The 19,992-nt window shown below is 42.2% G+C and overlaps 1 protein-coding gene across 1 annotated transcript in view; it reads left to right on the top strand.

Annotated features, from left to right (window-relative positions):
• Positions 1-17,119, top strand: part of TMEM26 (transmembrane protein 26) — a 30,580-nt gene extending 13,461 nt beyond the window's left edge. Inside the window, exons 3-6 of the mRNA XM_081861263.1 lie at positions 3,541-3,633; positions 12,063-12,283; positions 14,678-14,754; positions 15,577-17,119. Of these exons, the coding sequence (XP_081717389.1) occupies positions 3,541-3,633; positions 12,063-12,283; positions 14,678-14,754; positions 15,577-15,995 (810 nt within the window). The 3' untranslated portion in view covers positions 15,996-17,119. The remainder of the gene's footprint in view (positions 1-3,540; positions 3,634-12,062; positions 12,284-14,677; positions 14,755-15,576) is intronic.
• The last annotated feature ends 2,873 nt before the right edge of the window (positions 17,120-19,992 follow it).

Raw genomic sequence — 19,992 nt, 5'->3', positions numbered from 1 at the left:
TAGTGGAAGCTTATATATATATATATATATATATATATATATATATATATATATATATATATATATCCAGACTCTGAAAGTCTCCAGTGATGCCAGATGCTAGAAACAGGCTAAATAGAGTGTTGGGTATGGCAGTTATAGAAAAATTTACAGCTTATTGATTTCAGAAAAGTTGGAAGAATTGCTGAATCTTTCCCAGGTAAAATGGTCTTCATTTGTTTTTGATAAGGGCTTGGTTTTTCATGCATTACTGCAGGTGAGGGGGGAGTTTGGTTTATTGTAAAAATTGTGGTTTGGGATATTTCCATTGTGCATGCAAAGTCCATTTATTGTACGTTTAAAAATTCATCTGTCATATTATTAATAATAAAAAAGAAAAGGCCACGTTTTTATAACCTCATGAATGAATCAAGTCGACTGCATAACTGGGAGAGAGCAAGAGAGATGAATAATAAGCATCTCATTTCAATAAAATAAAGCAGTTACTTTAAGTTCTCTTCAAGTATGGAAGGCTCTCCCATGTTGGAGTGGGTCTGTGCTGGCGAGGCTGCAGGTTTGAGCTAGCCCCATGCCACACACAACTATTCTTGTACATAGAGGTTTCTCTTCAGATGTTCCCACTCAGCACAGGAACTTCCTGGGGCAGGCTAACTCGGCAGCACAACCTCACTCCTTCTATATACGAGAATTCTTCCCCCGAGTAACATCTGAAGAGGGCCAAACAGTTCAGTTTTATCTTGCAGTGCACTTTGTTAACGGTAGCCAGGTTTGCACACCACACTAACCCAAACCATGGTTTAACATCAACATGCGAGTGTGCGGACTCTCAGAGATGAACCTGCAACCTCTTTGGTCCTTTTTTGCTGCCATGTTGCGCTGAGCAAAGCCATGGTTTTGCAGGCTATCCAAATGGGACTTGTGGTTAAGCTCTCTCCTCAGCAGCAGTTGGCAGGGCTGAGCAGGATGGTTAGTAAGGCGAGAGCTTAACCATAACTTCAGATGACACAGTGAGGCAAAAATTGGCTTAGCTTAGTGCGGCACAGCAGTCAAAAGACCAGAGAGGAGCAAAGTGGTTGCAAACCTCTCCCAGAGCCCACATGCTTACACATTCTCTATAAGCTGAGATTCACTTAGGGTGATGTGCAAACCAGGCCATTATGTACACAGCTGCGATATATATATATATGAATGATATCTCACATTGTAAAACATGTTCCAAGAGATAACTAGCAATTATAGGACTGCTTTGTTTCTGGTAAAGCAATTGCAGTCTTGACTTCATTCCAAGTGTTTCGTTGCATAGCTATGGGAGAACTGCATGGCATTAAATGTGTGTGTATCTGTGCAAGTAAGATGCAGGTTTTTAAACAGCCAGATTGCATCAATAGGTTTTTAAGAATGCAAATCTGCACCAACGGGGAATTTTCTTCCAAGGCGAACACTAGCTTTAGAGGAGGAATTTTCCTCACGACTGTAACAGGAGATGAATTGGTTAATTTCTTTCTTCATGTTTGTTCTGATACTGTTAATTGTCAGATTTTTCCTTTTTAAAAATGTACTTTAAATGCAAAGACACATTTAATGCCATAACTAGCTTGAGGTCCACAATGACTACAACTTTTCTTATATGTGGCTAAAACAAAAGGCAGTTCCAGAGAACCGGAGACTCCTTCCAACACAATTGACACTCATTATCTCTGGAGTTTACAAGCAAAGCAAATATAAAACATGTATTGTAATTTCCTCTTGACATGAGAATGTGCACTGAAATTGCAGCTTACCTTTGACCCTGTCGTAGCAGAAAATCTCAGTCTGCTGGCAGCAGTTCTAAATATATAAGGAAATAAAGGGGAGATTAAATTAAATGTTGCTTTGTTAAAAACCTAACCATGGCACATTTTTGAGGATGCAAGGAGAGACAGACCTTCATGCCTCAAAATGCCTGTTTTGACTTGAAAATGAAGAATCACAGAATTGCATTCATTCATGGGAGAGTATATTTGCTCAACCCAAGGTGGTATAGCAGGTGTCATGCCTGCCCAATCCTAGTCCCTGGCTCCCCCTAAAGCCTTGACTGTTATCATGGGTGCCAATTTGAATAAAATATTGTGGGGGGGGGGGAGGTAAGCCCTGCCCCACATAATCAATCACTAGACATGGCACATGCACACCATTTGAATGGCAATGTCCATCAACTTTGGGGGAGGGACCCCTCAAATATTTTATGGGGGTGGGGCCGAAAGTACCTCAGCCCCCAGGAGATGGTTCCTATGTCTGAGAGGATTCACAGTCTTTTAATATACAAAATATGGGGCCCCCAGTGCCCTAACTTCACTCACCCATTGTGTTCAGTTTACAATCTAATCTGTGTTTAGGAAAGTGGTGTGAGTGGCCTATGAGTAGTTGAATGAAATTTCAGGTTTCCAGCTGAAAACCAATGGATACTTTGGTGAAATAAAACAACTCAGTATGCAGCATTCAGAGGGTTCATAATGCTGTGCATATATTACTTCATTAATCTTTACAACCACCTTGTAAATTTGATCAGTATTTATTATCCTGTTATTGCAAATGAGGAGTAGAGACTGAGGCTTGCTTAAGGTTATCCTAATGAATCTATGGCAGAACGGAGATCTGAACCGGAAACTTCTTGGTCACAACTTAACAGCCCAAAGTTCTGCATGTTTAATCAGAAGCAAAGGCCTCCAATACTCAATGGGCCTTACTTCTAGAAAAGTGTGCATAGGATTGCAGCCTAGGTCTCTCAGTTTTTGACATCTGCCTTACTTCCGAAGCATACTGCATGCAAATGTGAAAGGGTGAGAGAGATAAGAGACATACATCTGCTCTTCCTTGGAAGAAATGCGAGAGGAACAAAATATTCTGTTGCTTGCAACTCAGTCAAAAATTCCAGAATGAGCTTCTTATTGGCCTGAAATGAGAGCTTGTTAGGAAGATAGGTTAAAATAATAATAATTTATTATTTCTACCCCGCCCATCTGGCTTGGTTTCTCCAGCCACTCTTTAAAAAACCTCATCCAGTTTTCCACTTTAGATGTTTTTAATGGTCTCCTCCAGTCAATGAGAGTCAAATTCAGTTTTCAACCACACATCCTTTTTTGGTACAGAAGGATTGCTGCCCTACATTCAAATGATTTTCACTGTTTACCTCCGTTGCCTTCCCTCACAATCTTTATGCAATAAAAATATTGTTTGTCAGTTGCTGTTCTGAAGATATTCACAGGGGCCCTTCTTACATCATGTGTGTGCCAAATGAGCCCCTTCCTGCCTGTAATCTGAGAAGCCCGGAGGGAGGAGGAGCCTATGCTGTTGCTCCTCCCACCCCAGTGTGGATCATTTCGAAACTGGGACAATGCTGCCATTTGGACTCTTTCCACATGTTCTGGGGTTTCTCATGTTACCTGAACAGTGTAGGAGGGTCCACACATTACAGCAGTGTTAAGCAATATGGGTTATTTTAATTAATGTCTATACAGAATTAGAGACTGATTTATCTTCTGAATTGAATTTTTATTGCAGGCTTGCCATAATGAATCGGATATGCGGCCATTCACTCCAAAATATGAACCCGCTTATCAAAGCAAGGCCATAGATGGTCCCATAATAGGAACGGTAAGCAGGGTCTCATGAAATGACAGCATCTACTTAATTCTTGAAATGTTGGTGTCTGAACTATCTTGAATTCTACTACTGTGAACTGTGTTGTATTATCAGTTGTGAGGTCTTCTAAGACACCTACTTTTAAAAGAGTGTCCTTAAGTTGTGCAATGATGCTGTGGCCCATAATGTCACACAAATGCAATATCTCAAGGGTTTAGTATTACAAGAATGAGCCAAACCTCCCCTTGAAGTCACATGCTCATCCTCTGGTACAACCCTAAAGAGACCATGCTTCCACTTCTTTTTAGATTAATCACAGTTTATAGTGATTCAACTATGGTTAATCTTAACTCTGGTTAGTGAAAACAAGCCAGCTTCATAAACAATGGTTTGAAGTACTGTATGCTTGTTTCCACTAATTATTGTCCAGATGTTTTGGGACTACAATTCCCATCATCCCTGACCACTGGTCCTGTTAGCTAGGGATGATGGGAGTTGTAGCCCCAAAACATTTGGAGGGCTATGTTTGGCCATGCCTGGTCTAGGGTTTTCCCCCTTCAACATTTGTGGCAATAACAATACAGCTTCCTCTCATTATTAATCCATTTCTATGTTTAGCGAATTACTTCCTTGGCATTATCAAGGCACTATCTATAATATGTATTATAAAATGGAATAAAGTGTGTATCAAAGTTGGCTAGGCTGGGTCTTATATCTGTCCTTATATCCCTCTTTAGCCAAGATGATTGTAATTAGAAATGCTGTTGGCTTCTTTGCCCCCCCTTCCCCCAGCATACTTTGTGGCAAGGTGAAAACAATCAAATATCTCTTTCCATTCAAGCCATATTTCGCCAAAAGCATTTGGTCCAGAAAACTGGATCATTTCAAGGATCTGTGAACCACAAACCTCTGGCACCAAGTCAAGAAGTGCTGCCAGGATGCATATCCCTTTATAGCCCTCAAATGTCCACAAATGCAGTGAATGAGCCAAAAGCGGCTAGGAGCAGATTCTGCCCCTGCACACTAAAAAGCATGTTTCCTATGCGTATCTTCCTTTGTGTATCTTCCTATCTGGGAGCGGCCACTGAACTGGAAGTGGCTGCTAAGAACACATAACACCGGTCTTGAAATACCTACATTGGCTCCCAGTACGTTTCCGAGCACAATTCAAAGTGTTGGTGCTGACCTTTAAAGCCCTAAAGGGCCTCGGTCCAGTATACCGGTCCAGGATACCGGAAGTATACCTCCATCCTTCTGCCCGGACACTGAGATCCAGTGCCGAGGGCCTTCTGGCGGTTCCCTCACTGCGAGAAGCCAAGTTACAGAGAACCAGGCAGAGGGCCTTCTCAGTAGTGTCACCCGCCCTGTGGAACGCCCTCCCACCAGATGTCAAAGAGAAAAACAACTACCAGACTTTTAGAAGACATCTGAAGGCAGCCCTGTTTAGGGAAGCTTTTAATGTTTAACAGATTATTGTATTTTAATATTTTGTTGGAAGCCGCCCAGAGTGGCTGGGAAAACCCAGCCAGATGGGTGGGGTATGTATGTATGTATGTATGTGTGTGTGTGTGTATATATATATATATATATATATGCAGGTTTTGGTGTCCTCGGGTGTCTTCCCGTGTAAAAGTTGGGGTGTCTAGGCGACGTTTCGACGAGGTCTCACTCGTCATCTTCAGGCTGGTGCTTTCGGCTTCTTGTTACTGGAACAGAGCAGGATCTCAGTGTTTGAGTTCCTATAAATACTGTAGAGGGGGTGTGGTGTATAGCCTCCAATGTTCTGGGCAGAGAGGAAGTTCCCAGGCTAGTGTGCCTTTTCTTCTTTTGTTCCTTAATTACTTGAGAGATATCTTGAGTGATTTCTTGAGTGATATCCTGAGTACCACTTAGGTGGGTCATTAGGTGTGGATTAGTTGCTAAAGTCTTTGTGTCTTGACCTCTTGAACTTTGTGAAGAGTTTTCCTGAGAAGATGGCTGTACTGTACTTAGTTGTGCTCTGGCTTGGCTTCGTGTATAGGGGCGAGCTGTGGTTTTGTGGCTTGTGTCAGCCAGATCTGTGTAGGGATTGCAGGGGGGTGCAGCATCCGGAGGTGCCACCATGGATTGGCTACTGGATGGTGTCTGTAATTCATCTGTGGAGAGGGTCTGGGTTTGGGTCTGGTGTGGTTGATTGGTGTTGGCGTTCTGTGTGCCTCTGGATCTGGTGTCAGTTTTTGTGGGGAGGGCTAATTTCCAGATGTCTGGCAAGCGGGATGTGTCGTCACGCTTGTTCATGTTGTGAGGGTGTTTCTCTATCTCGATGGCTTCCATGATTATTCTCTTGTGGTGATGTTCCGTGTTGAAGAGCAATTTGGAATCTGCAAAATTAATTTCGTGTCCTGTTTCTTTCATGTGTTGGAAAAGAGAGGAAGTTTTTTCTTCTTTTTTGACGGCATTCTTGTGTTCTGCGATACGTGCATTTATTCGTCTGTTTGTTTGTCCAATGTACGTGGCTGGGCAGACTTTGCAGGGTATTTCATAGATCCCTTGGTTTTCCAACTGGATTTTATCCTTGGGGTTTCTGAGGATATTGGCTATTTTTTGGTTGGTGCAAAAGGCTGTTTTGATATTGTGTTTATGGAGGATTTTGCTAATTTTATCTGTAGTGCCCTTGATATAAGGAAGGAGGGCCATGCCATTGTTTTCTTCTGTGTCTTGGTTTTTGGGGGGTGTTTCCTTTTGGATTAGCTTCGTAATCCTGTTTTGCTGGTATCCATTGGCAATTAACACGTTTGAGAGATTCTGTAACTCAGTTGTCAAGTGGTCTTTGTCAGCCAGGCGTTTGGTTCTGGAGATGAGAGTCTTGGCTACGGAGTTTATTTGTGCAGGGTGGTGGTGTGATTGTGCATGTAAGTAGCGGTTGGTGTGTGTTTTTTTCCGGTAGATAGTGTGTCCTAGGGAGCCATCAGGTTTTTTGTAGATTAGGACGTCAAGGAAGGGAAGTTGGTTGTTGGCTTCTATTTCCATAGTGAATTGTATTTTGGGGTGTAAGTTGTTGAGATGTGTGAGGAAGCTATCCAGTTTTTCCTTCCCGTGTGGCCAAATTACAAAGGTGTCGTCAACATATCTGAGCCAAAGTTTGGGTTTGTGTTCTGACTTGTCTAAAGCATTGGTTTCAAAGTGTTCCATGTACAGGTTTGCGATGACCGGTGAGAGGGGTGATCCCAAGGGCACTACAGATAAAATTAGCAAAATCCTCCATAAACACAATATCAAAACAGCCTTTTGCACCAACCAAAAAATAGCCAATATCCTCAGAAACCCCAAGGATAAAATCCAGTTGGAAAACCAAGGGATCTATGAAATACCCTGCAAAGTCTGCCCAGCCACGTACATTGGACAAACAAACAGACGAATAAATGCACGTATCGCAGAACACAAGAATGCCGTCAAAAAAGAAGAAAAAACTTCCTCTCTTTTCCAACACATGAAAGAAACAGGACACGAAATTAATTTTGCAGATTCCAAATTGCTCTTCAACACGGAACATCACCACAAGAGAATAATCATGGAAGCCATCGAGATAGAGAAACACCCTCACAACATGAACAAGCGTGACGACACATCCCGCTTGCCAGACATCTGGAAATTAGCCCTCCCCACAAAAACTGACACCAGATCCAGAGGCACACAGAACGCCAACACCAATCAACCACACCAGACCCAAACCCAGACCCTCTCCACAGATGAATTACAGACACCATCCAGTAGCCAATCCATGGTGGCACCTCCGGATGCTGCACCCCCCTGCAATCCCTACACAGATCTGGCTGACACAAGCCACAAAACCACAGCTCGCCCCTATACACGAAGCCAAGCCAGAGCACAACTAAGTACAGTACAGCCATCTTCTCAGGAAAACTCTTCACAAAGTTCAAGAGGTCAAGACACAAAGACTTTAGCAACTAATCCACACCTAATGACCCACCTAAGTGGTACTCAGGATATCACTCAAGAAATCACTCAAGATATCTCTCAAGTAATTAAGGAACAAAAGAAGAAAAGGCACACTAGCCTGGGAACTTCCTCTCTGCCCAGAACATTGGAGGCTATACACCACACCCCCTCTACAGTATTTATAGGAACTCAAACACTGAGATCCTGCTCTGTTCCAGTAACAAGAAGCCGAAAGCACCAGCCTGAAGATGACGAGTGAGACCTCGTCGAAACGTCGCCTAGACACCCCAACTTTTACACGGGAAGACACCCGAGGACACCAAAACCTGCATTCCTGTACCCGTGAAAATCTACGAAAGCAAATATCTTACCTCTACGGGGAGGAAACCTTCCAGCTGACAAGAACCTACGAGAAACTAGAAGTCCGAAGAGCCACCATCTTATGTGATCTCTTGTTCCTACGCAACTGCCGAGACAACAACTTAATTCCCACATGCTTCCAACTTAAATTCCATTCTAAAACCCCAGCCACCGAAAGGATCCTGAAACGAACTGAACTATCCCTAATCAGAAACGAACTACACAAGAAAAGATACCTACTAGACCAAACCAACAAAGATCTACTCACTCTTCACCTCAAACTCTGTAACAAAATCCACCCTGCACTCTGGGACAAATGCAAACAACTAGCCGTCTGGAGAGCTGAAACGGAGACCTCACATAAGACAGACACACACACCAACAAACTCCACAAACTAGAGAAACGCCAGAAGCCCAGCCACCCTCCACAGCAACCCATGAAACAAACAGTACATAACATATCAGACAGGATCCTCACCACAACTGAAACCAAAGTACTCTCCAAAGGTTTCAACTTTGCAGTCACCCCGAGACGCATCCCCACGGAAAACATCATATGCGGAGTCGAAGCTAGCCTAACCAAAATCAACCCAGATGAAGCCAATAAAATCAGACTTGAAGTCACCAACATCCTCTGCTCCAGCAAACCACCCAGAAGCAATTTACACAAAGAAGAACAGAAAGCACTCACCAACCTGAGGAAAGACAACAACATAATCATTCTCCCAGCAGACAAAGGTAATGCCACAGTGGTGATGAACACATCGGACTACCAAGCAAAACTATCAAATCTACTCCAAGATCCTGCCTACAAACCTATAAAAACAGATCCCACCACCTACCTGGAAAAAACCACCAAATCCAAAATAAAAGCCTCTCCTATCAGTGAAGAAATCCAGCTAAGAATCATCCCCAGAGAAAAATCATCCAGATGCCCCAAACTCTACGGCCTCCCCAAGATACACAAAGAAGGAACACCACTCAGACCAATAGTCAGCTCCATAGGCTCACCTCTACAAAATCTCGCTAAATTTCTCGCCAAGCAACTTCAGCCCTATGCAGAATCCATCTCTTCACACGTACCAAACTCCTTCCAGTTCATAGAAACAATAAAGAAGCAAAACCTACATCCTAATGACCTACTTGTGAGCTTCGATGTTGTATCTCTCTTCACACAAGTGCCCATTAATGAAGCCTTGACAGCTATTCAAAACAAATACAATCCCCCCGAATACATCTTGGACCTGACCAACCACTGCCTAACCAACACGTACTTCATCCACAATGGACAAAGATACAAACAGATAGAAGGAGCACCTATGGGATCACCCCTCTCACCGGTCATCGCAAACCTGTACATGGAACACTTTGAAACCAATGCTTTAGACAAGTCAGAACACAAACCCAAACTTTGGCTCAGATATGTTGACGACACCTTTGTAATTTGGCCACACGGGAAGGAAAAACTGGATAGCTTCCTCACACATCTCAACAACTTACACCCCAAAATACAATTCACTATGGAAATAGAAGCCAACAACCAACTTCCCTTCCTTGACGTCCTAATCTACAAAAAACCTGATGGCTCCCTAGGACACACTATCTACCGGAAAAAAACACACACCAACCGCTACTTACATGCACAATCACACCACCACCCTGCACAAATAAACTCCGTAGCCAAGACTCTCATCTCCAGAACCAAACGCCTGGCTGACAAAGACCACTTGACAACTGAGTTACAGAATCTCTCAAACGTGTTAATTGCCAATGGATACCAGCAAAACAGGATTACGAAGCTAATCCAAAAGGAAACACCCCCCAAAAACCAAGACACAGAAGAAAACAATGGCATGGCCCTCCTTCCTTATATCAAGGGCACTACAGATAAAATTAGCAAAATCCTCCATAAACACAATATCAAAACAGCCTTTTGCACCAACCAAAAAATAGCCAATATCCTCAGAAACCCCAAGGATAAAATCCAGTTGGAAAACCAAGGGATCTATGAAATACCCTGCAAAGTCTGCCCAGCCACGTACATTGGACAAACAAACAGACGAATAAATGCACGTATCGCAGAACACAAGAATGCCGTCAAAAAAGAAGAAAAAACTTCCTCTCTTTTCCAACACATGAAAGAAACAGGACACGAAATTAATTTTGCAGATTCCAAATTGCTCTTCAACACGGAACATCACCACAAGAGAATAATCATGGAAGCCATCGAGATAGAGAAACACCCTCACAACATGAACAAGCGTGACGACACATCCCGCTTGCCAGACATCTGGAAATTAGCCCTCCCCACAAAAACTGACACCAGATCCAGAGGCACACAGAACGCCAACACCAATCAACCACACCAGACCCAAACCCAGACCCTCTCCACAGATGAATTACAGACACCATCCAGTAGCCAATCCATGGTGGCACCTCCGGATGCTGCACCCCCCTGCAATCCCTACACAGATCTGGCTGACACAAGCCACAAAACCACAGCTCGCCCCTATACACGAAGCCAAGCCAGAGCACAACTAAGTACAGTACAGCCATCTTCTCAGGAAAACTCTTCACAAAGTTCAAGAGGTCAAGACACAAAGACTTTAGCAACTAATCCACACCTAATGACCCACCTAAGTGGTACTCAGGATATCACTCAAGAAATCACTCAAGATATCTCTCAAGTAATTAAGGAACAAAAGAAGAAAAGGCACACTAGCCTGGGAACTTCCTCTCTGCCCAGAACATTGGAGGCTATACACCACACCCCCTCTACAGTATTTATAGGAACTCAAACACTGAGATCCTGCTCTGTTCCAGTAACAAGAAGCCGAAAGCACCAGCCTGAAGATGACGAGTGAGACCTCGTCGAAACGTCGCCTAGACACCCCAACTTTTACACGGGAAGACACCCGAGGACACCAAAACCTGCATTCCTGTACCCGTGAAAATCTACGAAAGCAAATATATATATATATATATATATATATATATAATTTAGACAGAGCTCCACACGATCAGGAACCCTGAAAAAGCAGGATTAGGAATATAGGAAGCTGCTTTATACTAAGGCAGGTCACTGGTCCATGGGAAGATAGGAGCTGTAGTCCTAAAATTTCTGGAGGGCTATAGGAACCCCAACTCTTAGTGGTGGAGCAACTGTCAAGTTCTATTCCTGGGATTTCAGCATCACTGAGAAAGACCCCCCAAACTAAGACCTTAAGCAGCCATTCTTGGTCAGAGCAGATGATACTGGGGTAGCTGGGCCTATGGACTCAGTACAAGGCACCTTCGTGCACTGTCAGACTTCATGCAACTGTCAAAAGCCAATCCATCTTACATTCAGATTGTCATGAGGCCAGGGTGACATGAACTGACCTCATCTTCTACACCTACCATGCACTGAACAGTCATGTGAATTGGCCACTAGTGGCAGAATACCGCCAAGTTTCCTTTGTGTAGCTTTTGCTGAATGTTCAGATGAGTCCAACATATTGGGTTTTTTAGAAGTGCTGAAAACGATCTGTCGTGCTTCAGGTATAGGGATGAGGAAGAAATCTGATCCAATTCACATTTAAAGGCGAATCTACCTAATTGGCACAATATTGGAAATGAAACACAGCCGTCCTTCAAAATTTGCACTTCATCGAATTTTGCAAGTTCCTGAGCCAAGTAATTTGTACATACTCCCCAAGGAACCCAGGGTGGCAAAAAGACTCACAATTTACAAACAGAAATATTTTAAATGAGTTAAAACTTTCTAAAAGCAATTGAAAACATTCTTAAAGCAGTTACAACCAAAAACCTTGTTCCATCCAGTGATATCAGGGTTAGTTGTGCATCTAAATGCATCTACTAATAAAAATAGCATATTAAAGGCATCATTATTTGGGGAAATTTCTTTACAAAAATGTATATTTTAGGCAAAATTGCATACAAAAGTATGTATTCACACTAAAATACTGGTATTTGGAGGGAGGATTTAAAATGTGGAGATGTGGAGAATTGTAATTAAGATTGGACTAATGAGAAATGGAGAGAGACAGGAATTGACTGAATCACGCATCCCTACTCCTGTATCTGTTCATATTTCCCACAGTTCCTATGTTGATTCTTGTTTTTATGGCTCTTTGCACCAGGCCATAGAATTTGTCAACACAATCTCCGCTGTGTGTGAGTCAGTTTGGATGCTTGGTCTCCACCAGACCTTTCTACTGCTGCTTATCATTGGGAGATGGCTTCTTCCCATTGGGGGTGAAATCACCCGGGACCAGTTGTCGCAACTCCTTCTTATGTTTGTGGGTACTGCAGCAGACATACTTGAATTCACAAGTGAGACCATGGAAATTGAGAACGTGAGGTAGGTAATTTGCTAGAACACCAATTATTTTGGAGGCCTTGGTCCCTGAAGAACTTCACCTGAAAAGTCTGGATGTTCTTCAGATAAATAGGAAGATGCATTTTTTGTCTAAGTAGGATTGTGAATTTAAGAACTGCAGTGTTCTGTATCACTTTGCAAATGAAAGGCATCCAGCTAAATAACAATAAAAGAAAGTTAGGCTTTCCTGAGTTCTACTGAACAGCAATGCTACAAAAGCTAATCTCAACTGACTTCTTCCTTTGCTTTCAATGGGATTTAGCTGTAGCTAATTTATTGCGGTATGAGATTTCAGAGGCAATACCTACATTACTGGGACGCGGTTGGCACTGTGGGTTAAACCACAGAGCCTAGGACTTGCTGATCAGAAGGTCGGCGGTTTGAATCCCCGCGACGGGGTGAGCTCCCATTGCTCGGTCCCTGCTCCTGCCCACCTAGCAGTTCAAAAGCACGCCAAGTTCAAGTAGATAAATAGGTACTGCTCCAGCGGGAAGGTAAACGGCATTTCCATGCACTGCTCTGGTTCGCCAGAAGCAGCTTAGTCATGCTGGCCACATGACCCGGAAGCTGTACACCGGCTCCCTCGGCCAGTAAAGCGAGATGAGTGCCACAACCCCAGAGTCGGCCACGACTGGACCTAATTGTCAGGGGTCCCTTTACCTTTTTAACCTACATTACTAGGTGCATGGAGTGATAACACAGATAGTGTATTTCTCTATCCCTCTGACCATTTACCTATGTTAGACTAATGCAACATCTGCATTACATAGAGATTCAGTCATTAGCTTCTGATCAGTACCTGCAGACAGCAGAAGTGGGAATGGGGGAATACTGTAGCACACAACAATGACATCTGCAAAGGGTAATGGAACAAACTTGTTTCCTGTTGATTAAATATGAAAGGCTCTTAGACACAGTGTTTTTCTGCCTTTTTCAGCAGTACTGCTTCTAAGCAAAATGTCTCATTCCAGAATTGCTGAATTACAATGGTTTACAGCATTCCGGATTCAGCAAATATCTGAAATTAGGCAAATGGAAACGTTCACATGTGAATGCTGTCAATCCCAGAGAAATGTTACAAAGATAAGGAATCTCAGGGGTGCACCCATCATAGACAGTGAATGTTGATAGCCACCTACTGTCAGCACTCACTCACGGGATTTCCCAAAGCAGGAATCAATTTTTAGGCATACACAAAACGTATTTGGGTTTGGCAATATTTGCATGCAGTAATTCTCCTGATTTTGAACATTCACTGTAACATGAGTAATAGCACTTCCAAGCAGTAATCAGCTGCTACATCATTGCCTAATGCGTAGGCTGGCTCAAGGACACATTCAAGACAAGGAGAGTTTGGGGTACTAGTTAAAAACATTATTTCACAGTTGGGTATTTGATACTATGTATTTGAAACTGCTGCTAGTATCTAAGATAGCTACAGAACTAATTTAATTGCTGTTATATCATAGTTTCATTTGTTCTTTGATTGTTGTCTCTATTGTCCTCTTGGTTTTGCACTTTATTGCATTTTTGTTGCTTGATAAAAGGGGAGGGGTGCAAATATTTTAATAAATTGCAACAGACACTAGGACTGAGATGCCCCAGTGTAAGGGAAAATGCAAAACAGAGCAGCTCCCAAGAGCTTGCTGATAGCTCAATCCTATGCAAGTTATTCAGAAGCAATCCCCGTTTAATTCAATGAAACTTACTTCTGAGCAGACATGCATAGGAGTCTGCTATAAGAGACCATTAGGGGAATTATACCTTTGTTCAGGAATCCCAGGCCCTGACCTATATAGAACATGCTTCGTCCCCTGCACACACCACTGACTGCCTTATCACCACTTCACAGGTTCCCCATATCTAATTAGTTTCTGAGCTATATTTTCACTTTGCACTAGGCAGGAGGATACAGGCCAGAAGCTGGATGCTGCCCATGGGATATTATTTGGTCATTCCTCATCTTGAGGTTCTGAGCATAAGTGTCTGGGAGACATTACTGTAACCATGCTAGAATGCCATAAAATTCACAAACTCTTGGGCTGCAGTTTTGCTAATGGGTCCTGCCAACACACACAGAAGCTTGGATTTATTTATTTATTTAAAAACCTTAATTGGATGTCTTGTTTTCAGGCTGGATTGTTTTATAGTATGTTTTGGTTAATAACTGGGAAAATTAGTCTTTGGACTTGTAAAATATCCTTAACATTATTTCTATACCTGGAATGGATTCCATGAATTTTCTCACTATTGAGGGGTCCTAAGAAGTTCCCAGCCCCATGAGCTGGACTTGGTTGCATTCTAATATGATGGCATTCCATATGCTTTGGAGGGATTGCTTTTTAAATGTATGTCATTCATTTTTGTTCATTTTAGGACCAACCGCGCTGTCGTGTATGCAATCCTAGCCGTATGGACTTGGAGCATGCTGCAGTTCCCCCTGGATCTTGCGGGTGAGGGACAGTAACAAATTCCAAGGATTTAACTCAAGAGTTTAAAGAGGGGGTTGTCCTACATGCCACCAAATAAAGAAAAATCCCTCTCCATTGAAACCCTGATTAGCAAGGACTAACTTTCCCCACCAGAAGCTTATGCCACTCTGACTTCCTTAAAAGTAACATAAGCCAATGGGAAAAACTGCCTTCTTGTCTCGTGAAAAGTTCTGGGTTGCTGACATCTGTCGAAAGCCCTTTACAAGAAGCAATCACTTAGCTGAGATGGCAAAATTCACATGTGGCACTAAAGTGGGTTTGTGCAGATCCCAGAAGTAGTCTCTACACTGGCATTTACATGTGAAATGTAACATGGGAGTGAAAGCATACCAGCAGTTCTACACTGTAGATAGCAAATCACAGAAGTTGCCACACCTGAGATCATAAACTGCTGGCTCATGTAATCTCACTTCTGTGAATGAAAGCTTTGGATGCAGGAGAAATTCAGTTCAGTTCTCATTTAAAGGTGAACCAACCTAATTCACACTTCCAAAACAATATACTAGTTGAAACTCTGCCACCCTTAAAAATTCACACTTCTCTGAATTTTCCAATCAGTTCTCCAGTTTTGAAAAGTAATACTAATATATTAGTGAAAACAAAACACAAAAAAATCATTTTATTAGATAACCTAGCTTTGCAAAAATGTGTATATTAAGCAAAATTGCATACAAGTTTAGTCAGAAAATTTGCATGAAAATGCCGGTGAACGATCATGAGGACTTCATATGATGCTTCACTTGATGTTACTGTAATAATAACAATGGTCTTCCTTGTTTGTAGTGCAACATGTTGGCTGCGGTCGCCCAGGCTCCTCAAAGAGGGTCTTCAGTTTGCTTCTTTGCAGATACAGTGCAGACCTATGGAACATTGGCATCAGCTTGTTCATTCAAGATGGCCCTTTCCTCGTGGTGCGCTTGATACTGATGGGCTATTTTCAAGTCATTAATCAGATGCTGGTGTTTTTCACAGCTAAGAATATCTTAATTGTGATGCTACAACTATACCGTCTAATAGTGTTATCATTAGACTTCCACGCCTCCCTTCGGAATCGGCCAAACAGCCGGAAAGGAGGAGTTGGCTGTTGCCCATGTGAGCCCAACACTATCAGCCTTCCACCCAGCAACTGTGATACCGATGAAAGGGAGCGTCCTTCAGTTGCTCTGGAGGATTCTTCATCAGTCACCGTTGACGGCCTGTGAGCTCAGATCTCCTTTTCATGATGTTCAGTCATTTCCTCCCTTGGCTACATAGAAAGGGGACTGGCATATCAGAGGCAGTCTGATATATTTCCTGTCCGCTTCAAGATGAATATTTGATTCTAGGAAGCAAGAGGAAGTGTTGGAGCAGCAAATTTGCTTGAATGGAAATGTTGCAATCCTACTGATTTAAGTAGGCAGGCACTAAATCCACAGTATATTTATTTAATGGGATTTAAATAGAGGTAGTTTTTCAGAACTTAAAAAAATGTGATGTGTTGGAGTACTTCGCTATTGACTCTTAAAGACACTGAGCTATCAGAATATTTGCCTATAGTATGGTAGAGAAACTATTTACCTCTCTGGGGAATCACTTCAACTGTGACAACGGCATGCAAGTGTTTATGAATGAAATAACACATCCCTTCCGCTCATCTGATGTAAGAACATTATACAGTCAATGAATGCAAGAACTGTTTTAATATTATGCCTCTCTTGACTAGATCGATAATAATGGTGGTGTTTACCCCATGTAGGAATGTGAAAAAAGCATGCAGTTCTTTCTTTCAGATACAGCCAAGCAAGACATTTTCCCCAAAATCTTGCTCAGCATTTCATCAACATTATGCCTGGTTTAACCCCACAGCAAATTCACTTCCTTGAAGGATTTTATAGCAGTTGTTTTATACAAAGGTACCGGTATTTGTCCTTTTCACAATATCAGGTCATTTTAGGAGACCACCAATCTGTGATAGCTTTTACTTTCTCAATGTGGTTCCAACTGCTGGGGAATCAATAAGAGTCAACTATTTTTTATGGACAGTCTGCATGAAAACTGATGATAGAAATGCCAGATGTTAAAGTTATCTAGTGCATATCTGGTTCTCTGTGAGCATTGTGTGAATTTCCCTCAGGATCTGGTCAACAAATGAAATTGTGAAAAGTTGTTTTCACATATCCTCAGACTTTGAAAAGAAATGCTGAATTAGCAAATGGATTATATGAATGAAGTGGGGTGGAATATTCAGTACTGTAATCACTGTTGTAAAGGTTGCATGCTTACATATTTTTATTTTTTGACAAATGTTTGCAAAGAAAAAAATAAATAAATGTCCAGATAACACAGACATTTCCCCCTGCTCAAGGTACTCCCAAATCCACATTTGTCTAGATATTGTGAAGTGGGGGAGGGGGGCTTGCAAAGGGGTCATCAGCTGATAGAAGAGAGTGGTGTTTCGCTTCACCCATGCTGGGTTATTGTTTTTTGCAAAGCCCCTTCCACAGCTGAGTTTGCTTCTGGTTTGGTGCCACAGGTTCCCCATCTCTGCTATACAGGATGGTTGTAAAAAATGAAATTTTGTGCTGAGTCGTGTTAGGTTTATTTGAGTGAGATTCTGGAATTGCTTCCTTCCAGTCAGCCGCCTCAGAGGGAAGGTAGCTCTGTGGTGTATCTGGAATTATTAACAACAGCAATTTTGAGGGTTGCATTTCCTCCAGTCACTGGATAATGCTATCCCACTTGGCTTGAATTGACTTCTTTACCTAGTACACGCCCTAAAATTATATCTCCAGCTTTGCTCATATAAAAACGGCAGTGTTTGTCATTACTTCTGCTCTTTACCTAACAAGGAACCTGTGTTTTTCACTTAAGGAAAGGCTGGAGACAGAGTAACTGCTGGATTTTTATATTTACAAAAATTGGGGTGGGGGGGTCAGCCACTGTGTGTTTCTTGGAGCCTAAAAGTAAATCCTTTGTGGTTTAAAAGCAGACCAGCTTCCATGTTAAGTTAGAAAAATAAAGTACAACACTTTTGCAAAGGTTTGCTGAGATGATTGTTTAAAACACTTTGAATAGAAAAGGTGTATTAAAACACGTTTATCCTGATTTTCACCATGTTGGTATCAGTGGCTTACAACAATAAAGTAGACAATATGCAAAATTTAAAACATAAATTAAGCCCCCATAATTTAAAACCTCAAGACTTTTAAACTTTTTTTTTTTTAAAAAAGTGAAACATCTGAGAAGCATTTGGAGTGCAATGGCCTCCTGAAATAAATAAGTTTTGACCAGGTGTTTGAAACTCTGTGGGGACTAAGTATATACAATGCAGGTATGCTGCTAAGATTCCTACATGCACAGGAAAAAACCATGCTGCTGTTTCTTCCCAGTCATGAAGGCAATGGTCATGAGATGGTTAATGCTTGGGCATTCTCATTTTCAATATACTTTGGAGCCAAGGGGAACCTGGGGGACTTTAAAGGGCTAGCATGCAATGAACACAATGAAGTGGCTGCTTCTGATATTTTATCCTCTGGCTCAAAAAAGACAGAGCTCTTAAGCCTTTAAATTTTTTGACTATGGTATAATGTCTGCTTTTTAGCTCTTTTTTGTTTATTAAGAATTCCATAGAGCTAGTATGCAGAAGAGATTTGGCAATAATTTTTAACACTTTCCCACAGATCTTTTGCGAATAAAGCACAGATACTTCTGTTTACTACCCTACAAACCACATTATTAGCCCATTTCATAGACAGGTCCACACAATAAGTAGCACATGGCCAGAACTGGACTTGGGGCATTCTAGTGCAAATATAAAATAATTGCCTTTAAGTCAATGTTTTTGTTTAAACACAGGACAAATTTGGACTGTAAATTTGCCCTACAGAAATGAATGTGGAAAGATTTCATGTTCATCAAATACTGAGGACTCAAGAGAAACTGCATAAAATGGTCTGGAATGCAAAAAATGAACTCTGGGACATGGGGCTAACTGGCCTAGGCCAACTGGTAAGGTAAAGGTACCCCTGACCATTGCGACCGACTCTGGGGTTGTGAGCTCATCTCGCTCTATAGGCCGAGGGAGCCGACATTTGTCCACAGACAGCTTCCCGGTCATGTGGCCAGCAGGACTAAGCCACTTCTGGCGAACCAGAGCAGTGCACGGAAACGCCGTTTACCTTCTGGCCGGAGAAGTATCTATTTATCTACTTGCAGTTTGACGTGCTTTCAAACTGCTAGGTTGGCAGGAGCAGGGACCAAGCAATGGGAGCTCACCCCGTCGCGGGGATTTGAACCACCACCTTCTGATCGGCAAGCCCTAGGCTCTGTGGTTTAGACCACAGCGCCACCTGTATCCCTTAGGCCAACTGGTAGGACGTCCCTATTTTCATTGGATAAATGTTGGAGGGTATGGAATTATGTGACCCCCAAGCCAAGAAGTTAAGTAACTATACAGCCTTTAGAAGATATCTGAAGGCAGCCCTGTATAGGGAAGTTTTAAAATGCTCAGTGTTTTATTATATTTTTATCTATGTTAAAAGCCACCCAGTGCAGCTGGGGCAACCCATTGGGATGGGTGGGGTATAATAATAATAATAATAATAATAATAATAATAATAATAATAGAATAGTATGTCCCTATTTTCATTGGAGAAATGTCGGAGGATATGGGAGTGTACTGACATCTCAGAGCCCTCTATAGTCACATAAAGCACCACATGTGAGTAATGCTAGGCCCTTGCATTTCACAGACTGGTATCCTAAAACCTTTTACTCCTTACATAACCAACTTCTGCCAAAAGTAACACTTTGAAAACTGGCTGGATTGAGGTGGGATTAAGCTGTCCTTTTCCTTGAACATGCACACTTGGTATTCCTGCATGCACACACCCAACATGACCTTTCCTTTGGGACTATTTCATAACACTCTGCCAAGGGCTTTAAAGTAATATTTCAATGGAAAGCACAAGAATCAATAAAGCCTTTCCTCACTTAAAAATAGTCTTGATGGAGGAAGCATGTATGAAAGGTTGCAGTTAAGGGGGTGATTGTCTTCCAAGCTGCCTTTTTCTGACACAGCTGTAAGATTAGCTGCTGCGTCTCTGCAGATCTGCTCAGAGATAGCTTGTGTTTATACAGCATAGTTTGTACAAAAGAAGACCCAATGCGTGCTGCAAGCTGCAGCTTCAGAAAGGACACACAGAACCACAGGCGCAAGTA

Source organism: Podarcis erhardii (assembly GCF_964252035.2).
Source record: "Podarcis erhardii genome assembly, chromosome: 5".
Classification (NCBI taxonomy): Eukaryota; Metazoa; Chordata; class Lepidosauria; order Squamata; family Lacertidae; genus Podarcis; species Podarcis erhardii.
The sequence above is the reverse complement of the archived record's forward strand: the minus strand, read 5'-3'. Positions and strand labels throughout refer to the sequence as shown.